The following is a 25500-nucleotide window of genomic DNA, read 5'->3' on the forward strand; positions in this document are numbered from 1 at the left end:
GAGCTATTTAAAGAATGGTTAAACTGTATCTACTATGTCCTTCAGTCTATTGCAGTGTTACCAAGATAACAACGCTATCCTCCAAACCCATAATTAAGAGAATCAGTGTGCTAGGATGCCAGTGGAACGCTGGGCACAGTTTACAGCTTTCATCTTTATTTTGTTTCAAGTTGGCAGATGAAAGCCACAGAGAACGATGAATTGATTCCATGCAATTAACTGCTGATCCTATATTGTTTTTTCAATGCTGTTTCTGGGCGCAGGGAGGGTGTTTTCAGAGGCACAATGTGATTCTCCTGCTACATACAGGCATACCTGATAAAGAGGCTTTCGAGAATAAAGGTAATGTGAAACAAGTCCAAACATTTGTCAGATTTCCAGCTGGGACCTGTGAAATCTACTGCATTGATTCCATTACCTACATTTCTCTGTGACCGGTGCTTACAGTCTGATAAGCCATTAAGGAGAGCAAAGCAAATAAAGAAGTAACTTTGCACCTTGGCAAAACCATGTTGTATTGGAGGGGGAGATAAATTAAAAATGTGGAGACAGATTTATAGTTGAGCTAGGGCATGTCCTGCATCAACTTTAAATTTCAGTGTAAAAATAAAGTTATCTAGTATTTGTGTGCTACATGGCAAAAAAGACAGTATTTTCTTTATGTGCAAATTAATAAACTAATTTGCACCCCTTGCATTGTAACATTGTTTGTCCCGGAGAACATTTACTCCTTTTATTTTGCCTTGCTCTCCTTAATGGCTCAGGCCCACTATATTTATAACCCAAATAGTGGACACTATTCACAGGCCATTCTTTAAAAACAGTCTATTTGGATTACCAACAAGGCCAAGCAGGTGTTGATGCCCTTACCCCATGAACTCTGCATTTATACGAATAGGGGCGTCAACACTTGATCAGCCTTTTGGAAACAGTACATAGTAGAACAACATGGGAAAATTACAGACATTGAGAATCAGACATATTTGGCAAATGGAGCATACCTGGTAAGTATAACTTTGTTTATGCATTCCACCCAAAACTAAATGCTTAGTTTTAGGTGTGAGTGTCCTTTAAATACTATGAAGACCTAACTTCACCAAGCCATTGTTTTCATGATAATTTTCAGTAAAATGAATATAATATTAATCCAAAAATACAAAACTGCTAATATTTGATATTGCTAAATAATACTTACTAATGATTAAAATGCATTTTCTATAAAGTACACTGAAATGTTCACTTCCTCCACCAACTCTTGTTATTGAAGTATTAAAATTAGTCACGGATTTCCCTGCACCTTTCCTTAACATTTTGTATTTGACTGTCATCCTTTGTTAATCAAATGAGTAGGAAATAATATGAATTTGCATTTCGTCCTGCAGCGGTCTGATTTAGCACAAAAGAAATTAAGAAAAATTGTATTATAATGGAAATGATAAGTTAAAAACTGATTTAATAAAATGTATAATTCCCGAGTCTGTGATTCGGCATGCTGCAAATATTTGTCAGACATAGATGAGAATCATTGTGTTATTAACTGAAGTGAAATGTTATTATTGTCCAATATTTACACATTTCAAATATGTTTTTATTGGTCAAACCATCTAATATTTAGCATAAAAGAATAAATATTATTTTAATAGCTATCATGAACTGAATTATTTACCACCCAAGTCTTGAGGCTTTAATTGCAACCAATGTTTCCTTTTACTGAGTTGTGATACAGTCTATTGTCTATAGTAAAATACCGTCAGTATATTTCTATATATGTGCAATGAGAGTGGACATCACATATTATCACAAAGCCTCTCTAACGCTATATACATTCCCAAACTCCCACTCTTTATTAGCATTGGGACACCACATATTTAGTTAAGCTTCCTGAGTAACATTCACAGTTATCCCTCAGTATTTCTAGGACCTATGGGATAGTGGTCCCAGCACAAACATACTATCTTCTTGTAGACAGTAGTTCCAGCACTCTTATACAACCTTCCTTGTGTTGTGGTAGATAGCATAGTAAAACAGCTTCAAGATTGGTACTGGGGGGGGGGGGGGGAAACAGTAGCTTGTCTCACCTATAGCATGGGATGGCCAAGATTTAAAAAAAACAAAAAAAACAACATATGACCAACATTTGGGCCTTTAGGGTGGATATCTTCCCAGCCACATATGGGCTGGGGGAATAGGCTCCTATGCACCCTACCTTCATCCAGGGTGGGTGTAAATGTACCTGTCCCATAGGAAGGGTAGGTCAGTTTAGGTAGGCCCTAACTTAAAGGTGCCAACCTAATACTGGGAGCTCCTACAACTTGGTTGGGTGGGATATTGGGTTTATATGATGTCCCATATCCTGGTAGTGAGAATCCTGCTCCCGTATAATGCTGGGTGATGGTCTATGAACACTTGAGGTGTTCATACAATATATAAAGTGAAAAACAAAAAAGAAACGGACCTGCTTCCTTAAAAAAATATTAAACACAAAGAGCTTACTGATTCTCCCTGAAGTGCTCAACATTTTGTTTAACAGAAGTAATCCATCCATCCACAGCGTACATAATAAATGTAAAAACGGCATTGTTTTACATCATCTTTGTTTATTTATAAGGTAAAACAAAACTCTGCAATGCCAGTAAGCAAGTATAGCAAATCATACAAAAACAAATCCTACATAAAAACAGAACAAGAATAGGAGGTTGAGAAAGAAGGTGCAAATGTGAGACATGGATAGAGAGGGTCCTGCTTACAGTCTAAAAGTCACAGGGATCAATGATTGCTAGTCCACATTATATGTACTTATACAAAATGACATAAGTATATATTGGATAAAAAAAGGACTCATTGGTAACATTGCCTTCCATGGTCCATTTAGTGCAATGAAAGTAGTCATAATTAGTGCCTATTATATAACTTATCTCTCTGCCACATACGCTTACATAGTATATTGAGTCATAGGCTATTATACAGCAAGAAAAAGGTAGACTCTAAATATACAATGTGTTTGTGGCATCAATATATATATATATATATATATATATATATATATATTATATATTACTGCACTCCCTACTTTAAATTATATGAAGCAACCGGGAAGTTTGATGGCCAGATAAAAACAAAAGGTTGTAGTATAAGAGCTTTTAAACAGATTACAGAAGCTGACTAATCATTTACAGTATGGGGCACATTATTCCTTATAATACACAATGTTTCCTAAAGTAATAACATCTGAACTACCGTATATACTCGAGTATAAGCCGAGTTTTTCAGCACAATTTGTGCTGAAAAAGCCCCCCCTCGGCTTATACTCGAGTGATGCTTTAAGCCCACAATGCAGGGCCGTAAGGAGGGTGGTGCCTGCCTCCATAGCTTCAGCCCGCTTAAGGGCTGAAGAGAAAGTGAAGGAAAATATTAACGGAGAAGAGTTTGGTGCTTGCCGTTAGTGCCGCAGTGGAACGCATGTGCGTTCCACAGACAGGAAGCTCGGCACTTGCAATGCAAGTGCCGAACTTCCTGTCTGTGGAACGCACATGCGTTCCACTGCAGAGGTTAGTAAAAGATCTCTCTCTCTCTCTCTCATGCAGTTTGTATAACTCAAACTAATTCCTGCTCACATTTGAAAACGCTGAGTAGATAATGAAATGTATAGCTACATCTACCTATTTCCTGGACATCCTTAAACCGCTGATAATAGCAACATGTTTTCATGGGGACCTGCGACATAAGGCACATACGCTTCCCCACATGGCTTCTTCATGTCAGCCAGCATCATTGGTATGAATTTTTAAGCAGCATCTGCATTTTGTTCACTAGTACTGAAGTCCTTTGTTTATAAGCAGCCTTGTATGGAGCTCTAGAACATTTCTGTACAAGTGCAGATCATGAAGGTTACAGTTTTATTTCCTATAAATTGGTATTCTAAGTATTTGTTTACTCTGCCTGACTTGTCCTGAAGTTTTGGAGTTGTATGCTCTTCTGAATAGTGTACCACAGTGTCTTAAAAAGTGTTAGTGTTATTCGATGTTAGTGTCAGTCTCTCCTGCAAACACAGTGGAGGTGGATCAGCAGACAAGTTTTTATTATTAAAGAAATTTACCAGTAGCTGCTGCATTTCCCACCCTAGGCTTATACTCGAGTCAATAAGTTTTCCCAGTTTTTTGTGGTAAAATTAGGTGCCTCGGCTTATATTCGGGTCGACTTATACTCGAGTATATACGGTATTTGTTTATACAGATGTTATTTACAGTTGTTTATACATAAATTAACATCACTTGTGTATTACATACATGTTATGCATGTATGAAGAGTGTAATGTAGCAGTTTCTAATTGCGAATTGTGAAAGTTGAATCCTGATACTATTACATACCAGTTGTATGTACTGTAAATGGAATAAAGAAGTAAACATCAAAAAAGAAATGTCAGTTACCTGTGTAAAGAGTAAAGCAGTAAACAGTGATTACATCATTTTAGTTACGAAAGTAAACACAAATTACATACTGAAAAAAATAGGAAACCGATAATATCATAATAATAATTAATAATAATAATAATAATACTCACAGTGAGAGACCCCACAATTACAGGGTTAACACTAGTTCAATTTAGGAATGTTCACATTTTTTATATGAAATAAGATTATTTATCAGCATAGCAGTATTGATGCAGTGGACACACATGATAAAAGTGTTTTTACAGGCATATGTTGAATCAAGTGCTGCTGATTTAGCGTCCTGATCACAAACAGTAGCACTTGAACCAGGCCTACATCACTCATAACAAATGTGTGTGCCACAATATTGTAGAGATGTGACTTGTCAGTGTTAGTAGTAAATTCCAAAGTCACACTACCTGCATTTTACACAATATAATAATGTAATGAATTGTCATATACACAAGAGAGAATATCGTCTTGACATTTATTAATAATTGCGAGTCACATCTTCAATATAAAATTTAATTTAAATGCTAACATTAATACAAATGTAAACTGGATAAAATGCAAACATCTGTTGTTTAATCTTTAAAAATCAAATGGGAATCTTCCTCCCTTCCAAAAGGAAATATCAAATAATGTGCATAGACAATCGCAACTTTATATAATATAATCGCAATGCTAATGATCTAAGTACTATCAGTACACAACCAGCCAATCAGAATCATCTAGATAGTGCTGCTAATACTCATTATCATTATTGCAGCCCCCGCAAGACCCACAAGGGATATACCACCTAAAGAAATTATACATCCATATCTAATTGAGTTGCAACTACATGGACACTCCCTTACTATATTGAGATTACGCTTGCTTGCTCCTTCCCCTCCCTGTTCTGCTTCTCGAGGCGTAAGGAATAGAGGCAAGTCACTGATAAGTAAAAAACTATACACAGACAAAGCTTTAAGCATTTTTGGGGCATATGAATATCGTATACAAACAAACAGATGAATGGAGAAGCAAGATCATGAGTGTGGGTCTCCTGCCATAGTGAAAACCAGCCCCCAGGTTCCCAGTTCAGGGCTGGTGCCTCTTTGAGGAGGATGGGTGCCAAAAACAGTGTATGCCCTCTCTTAGCTAGCATCCCAACACCAAAAAACAATGTGGTTCTTACCATCTACCCTGGACTATAGAGGACAAGGTATTTAACAAGATTGGGACCTGTTGTAGGATCCTGTGTTCCGCCATAATAATGATACAATGCCTTTTATATTATTAATAACTAATCTAATTATTGGAATATAATGCAATTTGCTTCTTTTTCGCTATTTTAGTCACGTCGAATAATATGCACCCGTGACATCTCAGATGTACATTAGAGGCATTATTTTACACAACCTTTTGAGCTTTTGCCTTATACTATGCCAACCATAAATTATTATTATTATTATTATTATCGTTTATTTGTAAGGCGCCACAAGGTTTTCGCAGCGCCGTACATGGTACAAACAGTAGACTATACAGGGTAAGACAGTACAGAACAATAAACACAAAGTACCAGTACTTCAGAAACTCCAGGCAGGCAGATACAGTAGAGACACGGAGTGGAAGAACAGGTATGGAGACAGGAGGGAAGATGGGCCCTGCTCATACGAGCTTACATCCTAAGGGAGGGTAAACAGAATCAGGTACATACGGGAAGTGAAGCACCGGGGAGAGAGAAGGGGGCAGGGGAGAACCAGAAGAGGTGAGAGGTTAAGTGGATGGTTGATAGGCCTTAAGGAACAGGTGAGTTTTAAGAGCCCGCTTGAAGGAGCACAGATTGGGTGAGAGACGAATGGAGCGAGGGAGGTCGTTCCAGTGAAGGGGGGCAGCACGGGAGAAGTCTTGGATTCTAGAGTGGGAAGAGGTGATCAGAGTGGAGGAGAGGCGGCGATCATTGGCTGAGCGCAGGGAGCGGGCGGGAGTGTGAATGGAGAGGAGGTTAGAGATGTAAGGGGCAGTAGACTGAGAGAGAGCCTTGTAAGTGGTGGTGAGGAGTTTGAAAAGGATTCTGTAGGGGAAGGGGAGCCAGTGTAAGGAAAGACAGAGAGGGGAGGCAGAGGAGGAGCGGTGTGAGAGGAAGATGAGTCTCGCAGCCGCATTGAGTATAGAGCGGAGGGGGGCAAGGTGGGAGCAGGGAAGGCCAGTAAGGAGGAGGTTGCAGTAGTCGAGACGGGAGATGATGAGAGCATGGATGATAATTTTGGTGGCATCTTGAGAGAGAAAGCGATGGATGCGGGCAATGTTACGGAGTTGGAAGCGACAGGCTTGGGCAAGGGATTGAATGTGGGGGGCAAAAGAGAGAGAGGAGTCGAGAGTGACACCTAGGCAGTGGAGTTGGGTGACAGAGGAGATAGTGGAGTTGTTAACAACGATAGAGAGGTCATAGTGGGAAGGGAGCCTGGGTGGGGGAAAGACAATGAGTTTGGTTTTGGAGATGTTAATTTTAAGAAAGCGAGAGGACATCCAGGATGAGATGGCTGAGAGGCAGTCAGTTACACGAGAGATGAGGGAGGAGGAAAGATCAGGAGAAGAGATGTAGAGTTGAATATCATTAGCATATAGGTGATAGTGATACTGAAGACCGAAAGAGGAGATTAGAGCTCCAAGGGAGGAAGTATAGAGCGAAAAGAGTAAAGGGCCAAGAACAGAGCCCTGAGGGACTCCAACAGGGAGAGGGGAGGGGGTGGAGGAAGAACCAGACATGGATACGGAGAAGGAGCGATTAGCAAGGTATGAGGTGAACCAGGCATGGACAGAGCCAGAGAGGCCGAGTGAGAGAAGAGTTTGCAGTAGGAGGGGGTGGTCCACGGTGTCGAAGGCCGCGGAGAGGTCAAGGAGGATGAGTATGGAGTAGTGACCCTTGGATTTGGCTGATAGGAGATCATCGGTAACTTTAGCCAGGGCTGTTTCAGTGGAGTGGAGGGGGCGGTAGCCGGATTGGAGAGGGTCAAGGAGGGAGTTGTCAGAGAGGTGTCTGGTGAGGCGGCTGCAGACAATCCGCTCAAGTAATTTGGAGGCATATGGGAGAAGAGAGATAGGGCAGTAGTTAGCAAGAGAGGTGGGGCCGAGATTGGGTTTCTTAAGGATAGGGGAGAGAAGAGCGTGTTTGAATGAGGATGGGACAACGCCAGAGGAGAGTAATAGGTTGAAGAGGTGTGCGAGGTAGGAGCAGGCAGTAGGAGAGAGAGAGCGAAGGAGGTGGGAGGGGATGGGATCAAGAGGACAGGTAGAGGGTGGAGAGGAAAGAATAAGGGAGCGAACTTCTTCACCTGATGTGGGGATGAAGGAGGACCACAGCTGGTTGATGGCGGGAGGTGAAGCGGTGGGAGTGGGGGGAGAGGGGTGGGAGGAGGAGATGTTGTGTCTAATGGCTTCAATTTTGAAGGAGAAAAAGGAGGCGAAGTCAGATGCCGAGAGGAAAGGCGGGACAGTGGTAGGGGGGGGGAAAAGGAGGGAGTTGAATGTGGCAAAGAGGCGGCGGGGGTTGGAGGACTGAGAAGAGATGAGCGACTTGAAGAAGGATTGTTTAGCGAGGGACAGGGCAGAGCAGAAAGAGGAGAGAATAAATTTGAAGTGAAGGAAGTCAGCCAGGGAACGAGATTTCCTCCAGAGGCGTTCAGCTGTGCGAGAGCACTTTTGGAGGGAGCGGGTGAGTTTGGAGTGCCAGGGTTGGGGAGTAAGGCGACGACGGCGGATAGAAGAGGCCGGGGCGATGGTGTCCAGGGCAGTAGTGAGGGATTGGTTGTAGAGAGAGGATGCCTGATCAGGGCAGGCCAGTGAGGGAAGGGGTGATAGGAAAGTTTCAAGAGAGGCGGAGAAGGAGATGGGGTCAATGGTGTCAAGGTTGCGCCTGGTGAGGGTGGCTTTAGGCGAGGTGGGAGAGGGGGAGGAGGACAGAGAGAAGGAGAGGAGATGGTGGTCGGAGAGTGGGAAGGGAGAGTTGGAGAAGTCAGAGAGATCACAGAGGTGAGAGAAGACAAGGTCGAGGGAGTGACCAAGACAGTGGGTAGGGGAGGAGGTCCACTGAGTGAGGCCAAGGGAGGAGGAAAGAGTGAGAAGTTTGATGGTGGCAGGGTCAGAACAGTTGTCAACAGGGATGCTAAAGTCTCCCAGTATAAATAAGGTATCCCAGTTGTCATGCTTGCGCATCCCAACTAGAAATCCGTAAGAGCGACTTATGCAATCCCTGTGTTTATATACCGTTTATATCCCTGTGTATATATACCGCCTAAGTATTACACATCTATTGACCTTGACGTCAGATAGCCCACCATTAAGTGTTAATCGCTAAATAAATACCAATCTATCATTTACTTCACTATACTGCATTATCTATATAAACATCCATTCATCCTATTCATTCCAGTTATCTAAACATACAAAACAGGCATAAAGATACAATCTTTTACTTTACAAAGATAATCAAACATACCATATATAAATGCATACATACAATACAGATAATACATTATAGATTCAACAGACATGATGTTAAAACTTCAGAAATAACTATATAATATCCTATTCTGTTGTATATATATATATATATGTACTAGTGCAGTGTTGTCTAACCTGTGACACTCCAGGTGTTGTGAAACTACAACTCCCAGCATGCTATGCCAATGTGTTCCAGCTTATTGCTGGAAGGGTATGCTGGGACTTGTAGTTTCACAACACCTGGAGTGTCACAGGTTAGCCAACACTGTACTAGTGTATATGCAATAAGACAGAAATGTATATGAGTGTATCATCAGTATTGCTCTTTTGTGTAGTGTGTGTTTAGATGTAACGAGAAAGAGAAAGAATGTGTTTTAAGCAAGCTCATGTTTGTGTGTGTTTAAATAGGAAGAGTATATCTTTTAAATGAGAGACAGAAATAAAGATTGCAAGCACATGTTTGTGTGTGTTTAAATGTGTAAAGAGAAATGTGTTTAAGCAAGCACATGTTTATGTGTGTTTAAATGTGTAGAGAAATGGGTTTAAGCAAGCACATGTTTATGTGTGTTTAAATGTGTAAAGGGAAATGTGTTTAAGCAAGCACATGTTTATGTGTGTTTAAATAGGATTTGTACAAAGAGGATGTATTTAAGGATAAATGTCTGTTTGCAAGTGTGTGTAAGATAGAAACGTGTTCAGGCCAAAGGATAATACAGACCAAGCATAGAGAGAGAGGGAGATGGGGGGAAGGAAGCTAGAGTTCATTGTAGTATAGACAGTAAGCATTCCTGAGATGGGGGAAGGAGGTAGCCTTTGTAAAAAGATTCAGAAAATTAATAGAAATAGAGTGTAATAAGAAGATATACAGACAGATATAAGAAGATAAAAGTTACAGACAGATAAGGTATAAGCTTACTGTGGAGTGTGTATGTCCTGTAGGCTCCAGGTGGAATAGATGTCCCCACTTCTAGGTGTGTATGTGGTGTGGTCAAAAGAGCACTGTATTGCATGCTTCAGTGGCTTATAAACCTTTACCTAGAATGCATTGCTTTAGGTGGGGGTTGTTAGCTTTACTACACCTCCCACATCTGAACACTACCTGCAATGATGACTCACTGCTCTGTGTTTTTCATAGCTGTCACTTCTTGTCCTGTGAGCACTTGTTTTCTTTTGTTTGCAATGCTCTCTGCCAAATGTGAGACGATTTCTTTGTTGAAATGCTCTGGTTTTCAGCCAATTCATATCTTAATCTGCACAAAAGTTTGGCGCATGTAAACAGCAGTGGAATGCTAATGGCCATTATTCGTGGCTCAAGTTCTGCCCACCGCGACTGCGTGATCAGCGGCGATATAGGAGCTCATTCACATTCCCCTGTTGTCAGTAATCCGACACAACAAGTTGGAAGGTTTACTTTAAGTCAATTGTCTCTATCTAAGTGTATTTTGTACAATTATATACTCACTTCTGTAATAACATAAAACATAACATTATAAGACATTTTTTAAAGGAACAAAAAAAAATCATCAAGTTCAAAGGAAGTCCACATAGATATCTTAGAAAGAGTCCTTGAGTAATACTTGTTAGGTGTAGATCTTGTTTAAAGTCCTGAAGCATTTGGAATAAAATTCATTGTTAACAATTTCTCTTTTCCAAGGTTAGCAGAGTCCTTTTTCAAGTTATAAGAAGGCCTTTTCACAAGTTATGTATATGAATTTTTAAGCAGAATGATGTTTGAAGGATCGTAAAGACTATGAATGTTCTATTGAAGTCCAGATGGATAAGAATCCAGGAAGAAGGAGAGAGAGGGACCCCAATGATCACCAACTTTCACTTGTCCTCTTCCTACCGACTATGGAGGAAATAAAAAACCTCTATGCAATTGTCGACATCCCAGGAAAAACCCTCTAAGAGATCCATAGTAGAAAAAGTATCTCCCTTCGAAAGGGATATTCTATAAAAAATAACAAATCTTGCGCCATTAATAGTGAAGTCCATGAAAAAAATGAGAATCTTGTCGTATCTGGTGGTGCATAACAAAAATATTCCATGTAGTTTGTTTAGTAGCTAGTCCATAAATGAAATAATCCATAACAGTCCATATCCCCCCTCCCTTAATAGTTCGACATTTGTTGTCTTCTAGTCCTTATACGTTGTTCTTCATTGTATAGCTTTACAGTGTCTTTAAGTTCTTTAGTCATTCTTTTTATCTTTCTGTAGACAACCAGTAGACAACCAGAAGTACAATATATAGGATTAATACCAAAAGGAGAACTATTATGGGATGTATGAGGAGATTGAAAAATGATGTTGCTTTTGGACTGTAACCAAAATATGCTTTCCCACCACGATACTTTGGCGTCTTCCTCTAAGGCTTGCAGGATCTTTGTGATTTTGATGGCATCATGTTCCAGCTTGATGGTCGCTTGTTTCTCCATCTCCTTCAGTTTCTCCAAGATGTTGTCCTCCTTCCCAAAGTCGAGCAGCCAGTTCTTGAGCTCTGTCCCGAAACCAAGTGGAATTTTTCTGAAGCCTCACAGGAGTATCTGGGCGGATATCTAGTCACTTCATATCGTCTGCTACATCGATACCTAGAGTGCTAATAAGAGTACAATATGCTCCTCAGAGGAGGTTTGCTTTTTGGGTGCAGTTAATAGCATAAACAGTATACAAGACATTTTGGAATTGATACCAGCACCAGTAACCTTGACCCAGATATTTTAAATTAGATGATGGCTTTGGATTAACATCCATCAAACATGATCCTTCAGTATCCCAGCACTGTTGCCTGAGTACTCTATCATGATTTCCTTGACACAATATGGCGTGTTCTCGTCTCCAGCATCCATCCATGTCAAATAGATATGGATGTGACCCTCCATATGTTAACGTGTCAGATTGGAGATGTGGTTGGAGTATTGTATCCCCTGACATTGGAATACCTAAACTTACTGCAGTGTACCCCTTCCCATCTCTACCAGAAACAGGAGCTAGAGAGGAAGCAGTACAGGTCAGATTCAGGCAACTATGCCATTGTGTGAGCCACCAGTTTGTATGATTCAACGCAAAGGCAGGGACAAATTGCTTTATCCTCTGTCTAAGGTTGAATGGATAGTGAACATTATGGAGAGATGACACTATGTGTCTTAAATTTTCTGAGAGTTCACTCTGAACCTGTGTACATGCCAGAGCCAATTGAGCTCTATCTTGTTCTCCAATGAGACCCAACACCAACCCTTTAAATTTTTCCCGAAGGGCTACAGATAGAGAGGTAGTGGCATCTATATGAGCATGTTGTAAGTTCTCAAGGATGTGATTTACATCGAGTTGAGTCCATATACCATCTCCTGTATGTTGTGCCAGGTTCCCACATTTATTCCTCAGAACCTCTAAATCCATAGTATTCAGTGTACCTATTTCCATTGCACCTCCTCCAAGAGCGGTTGCAATTACATCTCGCTTCCTCCTATCTTTTCTAAGTCTCCAGTCATCTCTTCTTGATTCTTGTCCAGATTATACCCATCCCTTTAGCATATCTAATTGATTCTTCACTAGTTCCTCACAACTGTAATCCCAACGATCTACTCTGAAATCCTGTACTGAAATTCTCCAGGTGTATAGCATAAATTTGACGTTGGTTATTATTGTCCATGCAGATGATAATTGGGGCGCTATCAGATCTGCTATCTTATGGATAGGGATGTTACAATCATCAAAATGTGGCCTGACTAGTTCTAACACTTCTGTTTCATAAGGTATTCTGACTGTAGTCACACATACTTGTCCTCTCCCTTTAAACGGATACCACTGGTCACTATGCCCTGGTTATAAGGAGAGATATTTAACAGGTTTTGTTTTGGAGAGATAAATCCACCAGAGAATGCCCAACACCCTTCATCTGCTACTTTGCAGAATGGCCATTTAAAAGGTCCATCAATGTTGAATTCAAAGTTAATACCTTTTCCACTAGGATCCTTCCTGTCAACAGACACATATCTGTTCCTGTACTCCTCGGTCATAGGGGTACCATCCATTCATACATCAATTACCGGAGTATCTATGCCATTACATACTTTATCCCACCTCCAGGGGTTTAGAGCTAACATAACCATTTGCCTATTTGGTTCCCAATGGGCATATATAATAAAATAGTATCCAGCAACTTCTAGTACACACATGCCTCTCATAATTGTTATCATAAAAGATCTTTTAAATGCTGATCCCTCTAGCAGGATGTACTTCTGATTTTTGGCATCTGTTCTAATTTTCAAAATGGCAGCTCTGTACAAGCCTTCCATGTCTACTGGCTCATGGTCGTTATTCTACATAGCTTGGCCTGTGCAACTACAGTTCAAGTTCATTATCATAACACTAGTTTGTAAATAATCCATGGGAACGTGACCTTGGGGATATTTGAGTTCTCTTGTGAATAACAATTGGGAATCTCTCAACATGCAGTATCCCGTTATGGTACCTATAATTGGAATAGGTCTATCAAAATATGTTTGAACACGCAGATTATCCTGAGCGTTAAATGCTCTGAAGGTGGCTTTTAGAATATACTACCCGTCATATTCTCCCCCTGTGGTATCTTCTGGGTCCAGTACTCCCTGCTTTGTACACAGTATCTCTGTTACATTATATGGTGTTTTCTTAAAGGGTGGTAAATGAGGATTCTTTGATATCCACCTGACAGATTTATTTGGCACTAAATCAATATCCTTATAATAGTTATATTCTTTAAGGCAGAGTGTATGTAGATCATGTTGATTCGCAGACACATTTTCTTTAGGGGTATAGTGTCGGACCTTATCCCCAGCATAACCATATCTCCAAAACCCATAAAAATACCATTGACCCACTACAAAGCTGTCATTAGAGTAGAGCTCTAGGACTTTCTACTACCAAAAGCTCTATCTGGTTAGTAGAATTAGATCTTTGGGAATTTCTTATTTATGCTGTATTTGACCCACCCCTGTCCTCCTCGTTATTCTGAGGAGAAGCAAAACCCACTAGTAACACACCTACCAGTAGTACCAATGTCTGTAACACTAGTTTTCTCAGAGGGCAGTATACTGAGCACCTTTGCTCTCCTACAGAGGAATGAGATTTGTAACGGTGTCCTCTGGATGCTGGTGTTACAGATCTTTCCTTGGGCTCCATCATCTGCTAAGAAATAAGGCATGAGTCTAGTTCTTTTCAATAAGGACAGGTTTTAATTTTCTTTACTAGAACCTTTAGAAGGATGGTTTTATTGTCCCACACTCCTCTTTTGTTCCCAACTTAATGAGCACACAAGTGCTTTACTGGGTTGAGGAGGCTTGGGTGATTTTTGCCTGATCAATATGGACCCACAATACCTTGCGCCTCCTCTGAGAGTTTTTCGTGGTAGTCACTGGCCTCTGTACCTTCAGCACAATCAGATTCTACGATCCTGGGAATTCCCCAGCGTGTCAAAATTTGCTTCCATAGGACCCGTGCTATAGTGGTAGCTGAGTCATTCACTGTTCGAATGGCTTCTACCCACTTCGAGAACACATCAACAACTACCAAGGCATAGTGACAATTGCGACTGCCTGCTGGTAGTGGACCCATGAAATAATTTTGTAAGGCTGCCCATCTGCAGGAGACACACGCTGTAATGCTGGCTTGATAGGTGGTGCCCTAGGGTTGATTTGGGCACATACAAGACATATTTCAGTAACACACTCTACTGTTTTGGACATTCCTGGCCAGTATAATTTACTCTTTAGCAGAGACAAAAACTTATCCCAACCAGGGTGCCCAAGAATCTTGTGATTGAGCTGTGTCAGCTCCACTTGGAGATGTGAAGGGACTGCTGAGAGTGGATCTAAATTTTCTCCTGTTACAAGGAACAAGATACCCGGTCTGATAGACCAGGGATCCTGTGGTGAAATTCTGAGTGTCATAAGAAGAGGGTCTTTCACCTGTTCCTCTTCAAATGACACCTGTCCTTCTTTGAGGACTTTCCTGTGTACAGCCATCTGCAATGAGGGCAAAAATTTAGCATCTGGATCACAAAAGATACCAGATACTGCAGCCATTTTTGCTGCTTCATCTGCTGCATTGTTTCCTATGATTAAGGGGTTGTTCCCTTTCTAGTGTACAGGCACTTTGGTAATTGCAGCCTCATCAGGACTTTTCCTATTACCGAAGTTCTTTTTAAACTGAAACGTGCTCCAAAGGTTTATTCTGGCTGTCCTTGAATCCACATTTTTGCCAGGTCTCTAAGTGTGATGTTAGAAATCGCACTACATATGAACTGTCACTGTATATAGTATGCCGCCCTGGGGGCTGAAGAAAAAGTACTTCTTTCACAACTTCTAACTCAGCGCGTTGTGCTAACAGGTGACCTGGAAGTTTAACCAGGCACTGGGTCCCAGTGGTCTCATCCAAGACAGCATAACCTGTCGCATATGTCCCATCCACTAGAGAGCGAGGCTCGTCAACAAGGATGATTCTGTCATCAGGGTGCGCTATCTGCCTGCAGAAAGATGTTGTGAGGGAATGTGTCAATAGACCGCAATCATGCTCTGTTCCAGTTGTATTTAACCACACAAAGCTAAAGGTTCATGGCGTATTGTAGGTTTGAAACTATTTAGGATATTTGGAGTTACCTCCCTATGCCCTGTTGTCAATAACATAAGAGCAGCTATTCTTTCCTTTTTGTCATGGTAGTGTCCCCAGTGGTCTCATAACTTTGACTAAGGTAAGTGGGTAGCCACAACTTGAAGAGATCCATGCGATCTTCTGGGGCCACACTAAGTTGAGTGCAATGGCCATTAAAAATATTGCATGAGGTAAAAGGGTCTAAACTGCTATCATATTGAGGAAATTCTTTTTAGAGTTCCAAGAGGATTTTTGTTCTCTTTATAATATTACCTGTAAAAGGTTAATTGAAAGAGATCAAATCCTTGCAACCATTGTTGCTTGGCCCTAAGACAGGAGTGGAATCTATAACATCCCATCCACTCTTCTGGTCTTGTGCCCATGCACCAATAGTATTTCCCAACGGTGTTGGGGTGTACTCCAGTGTGCGTATCACTGGGTAAGTGACAGGGGATCTTACATCCAGCATATCAAGTAGTGGTGCAGTGAGATCCAAGCCAGATAAATCTGCTTGATACCCAGCTGTACTACCACTTTCCCTATTAAAAACACAAATTTGTTTTGTGGGTATTAACTCTGTAGAGTCCACCCGAGGATTACTTTTAGATAGCTCTTTTATCAAATGTAAGATATCAATTATTAAACCCTGCATATTCATGATCATTTAGGCTCTACTTTCTAAATCCTGTTGTAATTGTGCCATATGGTCTTCAGTAGAAGCCATCCGATCATCTGCAGTATTACGGTCAACGCATAACTCAGCGATTTCCTTATCTTTATCAATACAATTTTTACAGCTATCTTCCTGATTTATTACATTAACGTTCTTAGTCAACATACTTCTAGCTATCATTTCCGCATGCTCCAGTTTCCAAAATGTGTCCTTAAAAACCTGGACTAATTTAACCAACATTTGGAACCTTTTATGGGTTTTCTTAAACACACCTCACTTATTAATAAACCATTTGTCATGATTGTACATCTGGTCTAGCGGTTGTGCCCATAAGTTTTCTGCAGATGTATAACTAGCTGGTATAAACATACTACCTTTTGCAAGTTTAGTGATATTAATGAAATCCATAAGGTTTGATGACCTTAACGACTGGTTTAAAGCCCTGTGTAAATACTTCCTTGTTTATTGCATGGAAATGAAGTCAATTGGTTCGTCTTGTAGACCTGAATTCACCCAGCCAAAATGGCGACTAATGGCTGTACGCGGGTGACCATTGCCCGCTGTCTACTCAGAATTCCAAAGCGTTGCCGATATGTATATATATATATATATATATATATATATATATATATATATATATATATATATATATATATATATATTCATTTATATATAATGAACAACCCTGGCTAATAATATAAAGACTATCAGAGTTGATACTTGGGTGTATATTTACTAAACAACGGGTTTGAAAAAGTGGAGATGTTGCCTATAGCGACCAATTAGCTTATAGTAATCATTTATTAGGTACATTTTACAAAATGACAGCTAGAATCTGATTGGTTGCTATAGGCAAAGTTTCCACTTTTTCAAATCTGCAGTTTAGTAAATACCCCTTGGACTGCTATTGTACCAGACATGCATTAAAAAACCCTATAAAGACTTTTGGTTTTTAATGAAAATGTTTGAAAGAAGTGTGTTGCTTTCTGGAGGCTAATACTTCTAGATGAAAGCGATGTGTATCAAAATATTACTGTGTAAAGCACAAGAGATTTAAGGCTTGCATTCGGGTCTGTAAAAATTGAAAATTATATAAACATTAAAATGAAAAGGATAATTTCTATAAATACGATTCTCTAGGATAGAACAATAATATGTTTTCAGCACTGGTGGGGGGCTGCCAGGTTACATGTGCTCATGAGCAGATGTGCTGAAAGCACAAGCCTCTTGAAAAGCTTTCTTTCTTTTGAAATCCTCAAGATGCACTGTGTAATTTAATTCATGATGCATTATGAAAAGGCCATTCAAGGAAGGACGTGATGTCAGTTTCCAGGAAGATCAGAAAGAACACTCAGGTCCTAATGATGCTTACTTGTCTTCATTCCTCGGCTCTGCAAGAGGGAAGCTGTCAATTTCCTCCTATTGATTGTAATCCTTTCAGTACTGCAGTGTCCCTCTTTTGTATCCCAGGGGCAAAACAGGCGCTTGAAAACATCATTCCAATTGAAGTAAAGCTAAATAAATACATCAGTAGGATCTAATAATTATATCTTGGAAGTGACAGCGCAGATCTTTTTTAACAGTGATGAGGTTTTCACTTTGCTGGCAGCGCACAATTTTATTTATTATTTGACTTCTTTTCTTTCTAGGTCACCATCCTAATAAGCCTGGCACTTGCCTTTCTCGCTTGCATAGTGTTCCTTGTGGTCTACAAAGCTTTCACTTATGATCACAGCTGTCCAGATGGATTTGTGTACAAGGTATGCAATGTTTCCTTATAAAATTCAAAGCATAGACCACTAAAAGTATGCCTGAAATACAGTTAAACTTTAGGCTTGCAAACATTAAGTGTGGTAATAGGTGTTTTGATGTTTTTGTGATTAGCCTGCCTATATGTCTTAACACTCTAGTAAAAATTCAGAATAAAAGTTGGTCATGCCCTTGGTACCCCCAGCCATGCCCTGATCTACCGATTTACTGAGACCATGCCAATGAACTGATAAGCTCTGTCCCTCACGGCTGCCAAGAATTGTCACCATCCTACAAAAATGTGGACTTTGGGGAGAATGTGGACAGTAAGATAAAATGTATCTAAAAGTCATCTATATATACTTCAGCTAGTGTTTGTTCAACTTGCATGCTGAGGTGTGTCTCAGACACATAGACAGCAGAGGAAGTATAGACAGTAATGCACAGTATACACTTGGATAGAAAAAAATTGAGATTATGCAGTGAGATTCTCATTAAGACTCAAGGTTATGTTAGTGCTGAAGGCATGAGGAAAATGAACATTATCTCATAAAATGGTGGACAATAGGCAGAAGAGGGTGAGATGAGTGGGTGGGTTGTTTCTCTGCTGTGTTAATAAGAAACAGGAGCTAATGGCTCACAGCAATGTCATAGTCCATCATCAGACATCTTATGATGTACTCTGAGTTGGACAAACTGTGATTGTAGTATTACCCCAGGGAGGGCCTATATTGAGGCAACTATATCAGACAGCATGTTTCTAAAGGCAACAGAATGGTGGTAATTCATTTAAGAAATAACAATTTTCTAGATGTAAGCACCTGATAGTATTTACCTTGTTGCTATATCTAGTAATACTTACAAATTACCATATTAGTTTTTAAAGTATGCACATTTTGTATACAAATTGTGGCAGTAGTAAATACCATTATGGTAACCCATTGCAGCTGTCATGAGGGTCGGCAGTGAGGGGGCTGGGCTATGTAGGTGCATATGCCCCAGAGGCCCTCTCTTTGTACTTCTGAGCATTTGCGGGGGCGGGGCATGTGCAGTAGATCCCTGTTTGGGCATTCAGTTCCAATGTGAGTGGAATCCATAGGTCTAGGAACCCTTCTAATATATATATATATATATATATATATATATATATATATATATATATATTTACTACGGGGCCCAACGTCTGCTAGTTACCCCCCTGGCTAACATCCACTATAATGCATTTAGTGTTACTAGTGTGTGCCTGCTCTCATATGACAGGCATTGAGCCCAATGAACTGCAAGAAGTGACGTGATGTGGTAATTTCTAGCTTACTGCAATGTAGCTCCTGAAACTAGTCATCCCTTCAGCATTGCAAAGCATAGATATTAGTATTTTGAAATTGGTAACACAATAGACATATGTAAAGAAAATTATATACACATATATGTTACCATTAAGGGAATGCAAATAAAAATATTAGCACATTGGAGAAAGTGGAGTTACAGTCATTTGAATATATAGCAGTGTTGTTTTTTTTTAAAGACAGTAAGAAATTATTGTATGCATTTTTGTTACTAGTTTCCCTGAAACTTTAATCTTAGTCAAAGGTGGACATACAGGGAGTGTAGGAAATGCAGCCACTGTGGGGTCCAGAGGTGACTGCCCCAGCCTTTGAAGCCCCAAGACTGTGGCTTTGCTTTCACAAGAGTAAAGCAGTAACCTCTCAGAAGGGATCTCTGAGAGCAGAGGGGAGCCCGGAAAGCCTAGAGCAATATAGCCGAGCCCCTACCGAAATTTTGCTATGGGATTTGGCAATGCATTGTACCTCCCCGAACGTAAGGATAATTTACATTCTGCACCCCTAGAGAAGCATCATTTTCATATTCAAACTTCATGCATGTCATACAATGCCAAGCAAATTTGTTTAAAAAAGTCACATAAACATCGTTTGCACTGCAGGTCCACAATTTTGCATTTTCAGAAATGACCTTTACTACTTCTGTTAGTAACAAACTGTCAGTAGTTAATGATAGGTGAGTGTGTTCTTTCCTTGTCATATCTGGGTCCAAGTCCATGACTAGACGGAGATATGCCAAGGAAAGAACACACCCACTAAAAGTGCACATTTTTGTGGGAGGGGGAAATAATTTCATAGCTCTATTTGGTGGTTAAACAATTGAGCTTTCTCACTTGAATAACCACAGGTACACATAACTCACAATCCATGAGCAAAGCAGCATGAAGTAGAACATACTAAGCCCTAACAGATATGGACAGCCCTCCAGAATTAGGTCAGATAATGCTGCTCTCTCAAACTCCTCCTAAAAGTTTTCAATATCTGATGCTGCATGTTTCTTAAGCTCAGTTGCTGCTTGTTTGGACCCTGAAATGCTGGGGTTCTGTTTGGAAAAAGAGATTGGTACTAATCACCTCCTGGAAACCCAAACGTAAAGTGAACACTCTAGGCCTCCCACCCCCAACAGCCCCAGCACCCAGCATTAAATCAATAGTACTTATGTTTTATAATTAAACCTCCTTCACTCCAATCAACCATGATGTCATTTCCCCATACCAGCCCTGACATTAGCATTCATATTTAATGAAAAGGCCTATTTCTCCCTAGCCAGCACCAACATTAAAAGTAGAATTCACATTTAATAAATAGGCATCTCAACCAGCTCTAAAATCAAATTAATAGCATATACAGTACATTTAAAACAGAGGTCCCAAATCTAATGGTAATCCCCACCAACCTCACAGTAGATTAATAGCCCTCAAATAATTTTAACCCCCACCCCAGCAGTCAACACATAACATTAACTGCCCAACAGCAGTCCCCAGATAACATTAACCCCCCCCCCCACACACACACACTAGTTCCCATATAACATTAACCCTCCAGCATACACACACCAGTCTTCACATAACCGTAGCCCCCTCTATACCAGTCCCCAAAACACTTTGAAACCTCCATCACTCCTCGGTCCCCACATAATATTACCCCCCCCCCACACACACTAGTTCCCTCATAACATTAACCCTCCGGCATACACACACACCAGTGTTCACATAACCGTAACTCTATGCCAGTCCCCAAACCACTTTGAAACCTCTGTCACTCCTCAGTTCCCATATAGCATTAATACCTCACCCCAAAACACTCATTAACTCTGTAGAGTACCGGGGAGGCAGAATCCTCTGTCTGCTTTCCATGACTGATCAAGCTTTGATGACTCAACGAGTACTGAGCAGTGGAGGTGGGAGTGGTGTAGGGCAGGAGGGTTGAAGGTGAGAGGGAGGGAGGAATGGATGAGGGGACTGATCCGTGAGCTTAGCCAAGAGAAGGGCCAGCCACTAGGAACTGCAGCAATTCCTGGACGGCCTGGCACTTCTCAGATTATTAAAAAAACAGAGTAGGAAAGTGCCTCATTCAATCAGTGCCCATGGCAGCATTTCGGTTCACTCATACCTCTGTGCAGTCCTTCTAATGCTGGTCCAGGCAGTCTATTCCTGCCTGAGAAGAATATGCCATCCAAGCCCATTCCTGGTACCTATTATTTTCCAATGTGACACTTATGTTTATAACTGATGTCCATAGAAAGCAGCTATGCAACACTACATCCAACATTAATGAATACAAAGAGCACTACATCCTTAATATTACAGTGCTGTGTATAGTTTTTCTTGTAAAACTAGAACATTTCAGATGAATAAATGTAAACTTTTTTTTTCATTTTAATGATTTATTTCAATTAAAGTTATAACTAGAAAGATATTTTTTGTATTGCAGCATAAGAGATGCATACCATCCTCCCTTGATGCCTATTACTCTGCACAGGATTCTAACTCACGAGGAAGGTTTTACACTGTAATTAGCCACTACAGCATGGCTAAGCAAACAAGTTCAAGATCTGTTTCTCCATGGCTTTCTTCAGGATCCATTAATCATGAAGCCAAGGCTAGTAAAACTGAAGGTCACTAGAAGGTCAATCAGCTAAGGGACTTCCCTGTTCCCAGTGTCCTGGGCATGGCTCATATGAGGTGCCGTAGCGAAGATGCAAAGCTAAAAACAAACTTGCGGGAGTCACTAATGAACAACAACAAAATGTTTCTTTTTTGTGCATTGCTATTGTTAATTTGTAACCAAGTCACAACCTTGTACAAAGGCATGTTCAATGTTTATTGTTAACTTGCAATTTAAAAATAGAAAAAAAAAAAAGTACATATTGAATTTTTACGTTTTTTAAAAACATTGCCAAATTCAATACACAGTTGGTAGAAGATGCAAACATATGCAATTGAATGTCTTGCATTGTGCTCATTTATAATAGTTGTCATTGTTCTCTGTGAACTGGCACAGTTGTACTGTGTGTTGGAGAAAGCTGCTGCAACCACTAGAGTACTGACATAATAGATCAAGGAACAAAATAAGGAAAAGCGGCACTCACAGCTTAACATTTTATCATGTACCTAGACATGAATAGCGAGGGTACAAGTTTAATATTTCAAGGTCAGTCAAAAGGAACATCTTTTCAAATCATGTATGGAATGCTACTGTCGATGCCAATACCAATAGTTTATGTAATAGCAGCATCAAAGCCTAAGTGCTATTGAACAAAACATTGGAACAAAATAAATTTGTTAATGAAAAATATACTAACATTGAGGCACTAAGAAGAGATTGTAGGTATCCATAAATACTGTTGACCCATCTTATTAGGCTAGGTACACACTGAAGAATTTTCTGACCGACTTCTTATCTGCAATGATTGTACATGTGACCGAAGGTCCGATCGGACGGACAGTTCATGAATACACACTAGACAGATTTACCTTCAGATCTGTACTCTTCATATGGTCCTATAGTTGTTTAGAGAATGACAGCACAATAGTCACTCATTCACTCATTCCTGTCACACTGATTAAAACCACTTTGTTATAGCTATCCACATGCCCGTACGAATTTTATTAGCATCTGTGACTGAAACAACAATATTCAGTCTCAGAATGAACAAACTATTCCATCTACAGCACTCTCTACATTTAGTCACCGGGACATGTTCATTGCCGACTTTGACTGAAAAGACCATGGTGATAAATGAATGAAAGTCCGATTTATTCAACTCGCCGGAAATCGGCGACTTTGCAGCTAAAATTTAAAGCGGCGATGGCTTGTAAAGGCAAACATCACAAGCCATCGCCACTTTAAATTTTAGCTCTACAGTCGCCGATTTCCGACGAGTTGAAAAGATCGGACTTTCATACATTTACCCCCATAACTCTGTAAACTCTATGGAGATCGTGATCGTGAGCGCATACATGACCTCCCTACATGATCGGGTGGTGATTGGAACAAGGTTCTTAAACAGTACAACCAACCAAATGAAACAACAATCTGCATTTTGGAACGATTGTCGTTCATCGTGTTAGTATACAGACTAACATGATATGTGGCTGGACGGTCGTTTATTGGGTGATTGGCCTCATAATAAGCTGAAAAACCTCCAGTGTGTACCTAGCCTCACTCTCACAATTGTTTGGGCTAACGTAAAGCTAACAATAGTGAAGAATATATTATTAAAATTATTTTGATAGTGGGCAGATTTGAAAATAACATGGACCTAATCTGAGTTAAAGGATTTAACTATAAATAGATGAAATTATAAAAGATCTATGATTAAGTGGTGGGGATAATATGGCTTGTGAGCCCATTTCCATATTGTGCCTGTAGATACATGACTAAGCATAAATCCACTGGTGTATAAAGGAGTATTAGTGGGGAATGTTTTGGCAACCTCAGCAAGTAAAACTAAATTGAATTTATGACTGCTTTAAATTTTAAATTTTAGATCAAGATGAACCATCCATTTCTAGTTCTAGTAAAAGAAGGAGAACTTAATAAACTTTCAGCAGCTGAGTAATTAGAACACAATGAGGGTAATTATTTAAAAGTTAGTAAGATAAATTAGTTTTTGCTAATTACTGATTACTATAATTACTAGAATTGGTTACTAATTAGTGGTTTCTAATTAATATTTACTAATTAGTTACTTATTACTTACCAATTACTAGTTATTTACAAGTTAATAATACTTTGTAAGATGTATTTTTGTCTAAATCAATGTGCTATCCACATAACAAAGAGAAAAGATCATTTTTCAATTGTAATATTTGCACAAATAATTTTCCTTAATGTACTCAGAAATGAGATAAAGGATTGACTTTGTTTATTTACCTTCCTTATTGTATATAGCACTGATGAGACTATTTTTATTATTTCTTTGTGGATTGTATATTGGTTTAGTTTGAAACAATTAGCCTTGGAAGCTTGGCCTGGTAGGGGAGCCTACCTGTACCTTTCCCTAGATCTGCAAAACATCTTTTATGTAGTATGGGAACACAAATTGATTTCTTGAGTTCAATTTAAGTGCCATATTCTGCCCATGCTATTTTTTTGTGTTGCTTAGTCTAATGATATTTATTAATGGGTCACTTTATTATGGTTACAACTGACTGTGCTTTTTACTCAACTAAACATTCACCTAGCTTGGTAGAATGTGTACATTGCAGTTCCATTAGCCATAATTATATTCTGTAAATGGATCTATGATTGCATCCCTCACAACACCCAGTCAGATTGTACATAGTGAAGGATTGTAGGCCAACATGTTATTACCGTTAGGCTACAACTACATGCTTCAAATTCACAGATATGAAATATCATACAATGTATACATTGTTGTTTGTTAATCTGGTTTAATGTTCTTTTAAGGGTTCAGTGAAAGGTTCCTTAATGTATTACTCTCAAATTCAAATAATTTAAAGTGAAAACTGTGCAGAGCTTTCTGAACTGTGCTGTGCTACCATATGTACTCCATAACCTTAAGCTTACGGTGTAATATGTGTTGTACCCAGACTATAGTGCCAAAATCTCTTCTGCAACTCTTTCCACTACTTCTTATCACCTGTAAATCCATTGTCACTGTATAAAATAATTTGGCCACTCATTTGCTTATAATTTTGTGGTGTGTTTCTTGTTCGTAGCTAGAAGAGACTGGAGTATTTTGATGTAATCATTGCACTCTTTTCTGACAGGAAAAATAAAGCTGGTTGTGTCTGAAGTGTGGTCAATTGTCACGTTATTTGTTAACAACTGCAGGTGATAAAAGGCAAATAACAATGAGAGAGAAGACGTCCACATACACATTAGAGAAAGCACAAGACTTAATTTCTAAACTATTCTGTGTTCATCTTAATTATGTATAATTAACAAACAAATGTATATAACTCTATGCAGTTTATTTTTAGGTATAGATTTCTTGATCTGATTAGCTTGCAATCTAATATATGGCATAAAGAAGCAAGTGATTTGTTCAGGACCACAAGGCGTTAATATTTGGATACAAACTGAGAGTTCCAGCCAATTTCTTCTTGCAATGGCTTTAAAGTCAGATTGGTCATAGTCACATAAAAATGCAGAGGCACAATTAGTGTAATGTTGCACAACTGTTTATGTTTCTTTCCATACCGAATTAGAGTACACCCCAATTCTG

At 39.7% G+C, this 25500-nt stretch overlaps 1 protein-coding gene across 1 annotated transcript in view; it reads left to right on the forward strand.

Annotated features, from left to right (window-relative positions):
• The window catches only part of NSG2 (neuronal vesicle trafficking associated 2), a 58683-nt gene extending 33615 nt beyond the window's left edge, over positions 1-25068 (forward strand). The window contains exons 4-5 of the mRNA XM_075209642.1: positions 17865-17975; positions 21738-25068. Coding sequence (XP_075065743.1) covers positions 17865-17975; positions 21738-21929 — 303 coding nt within the window. The 3' untranslated portion in view covers positions 21930-25068. The remainder of the gene's footprint in view (positions 1-17864; positions 17976-21737) is intronic.
• The last annotated feature ends 432 nt before the right edge of the window (positions 25069-25500 follow it).

This window comes from Mixophyes fleayi, chromosome 4, assembly GCF_038048845.1.
Source record: "Mixophyes fleayi isolate aMixFle1 chromosome 4, aMixFle1.hap1, whole genome shotgun sequence".
NCBI classification, from domain to species: Eukaryota; Metazoa; Chordata; class Amphibia; order Anura; family Limnodynastidae; genus Mixophyes; species Mixophyes fleayi.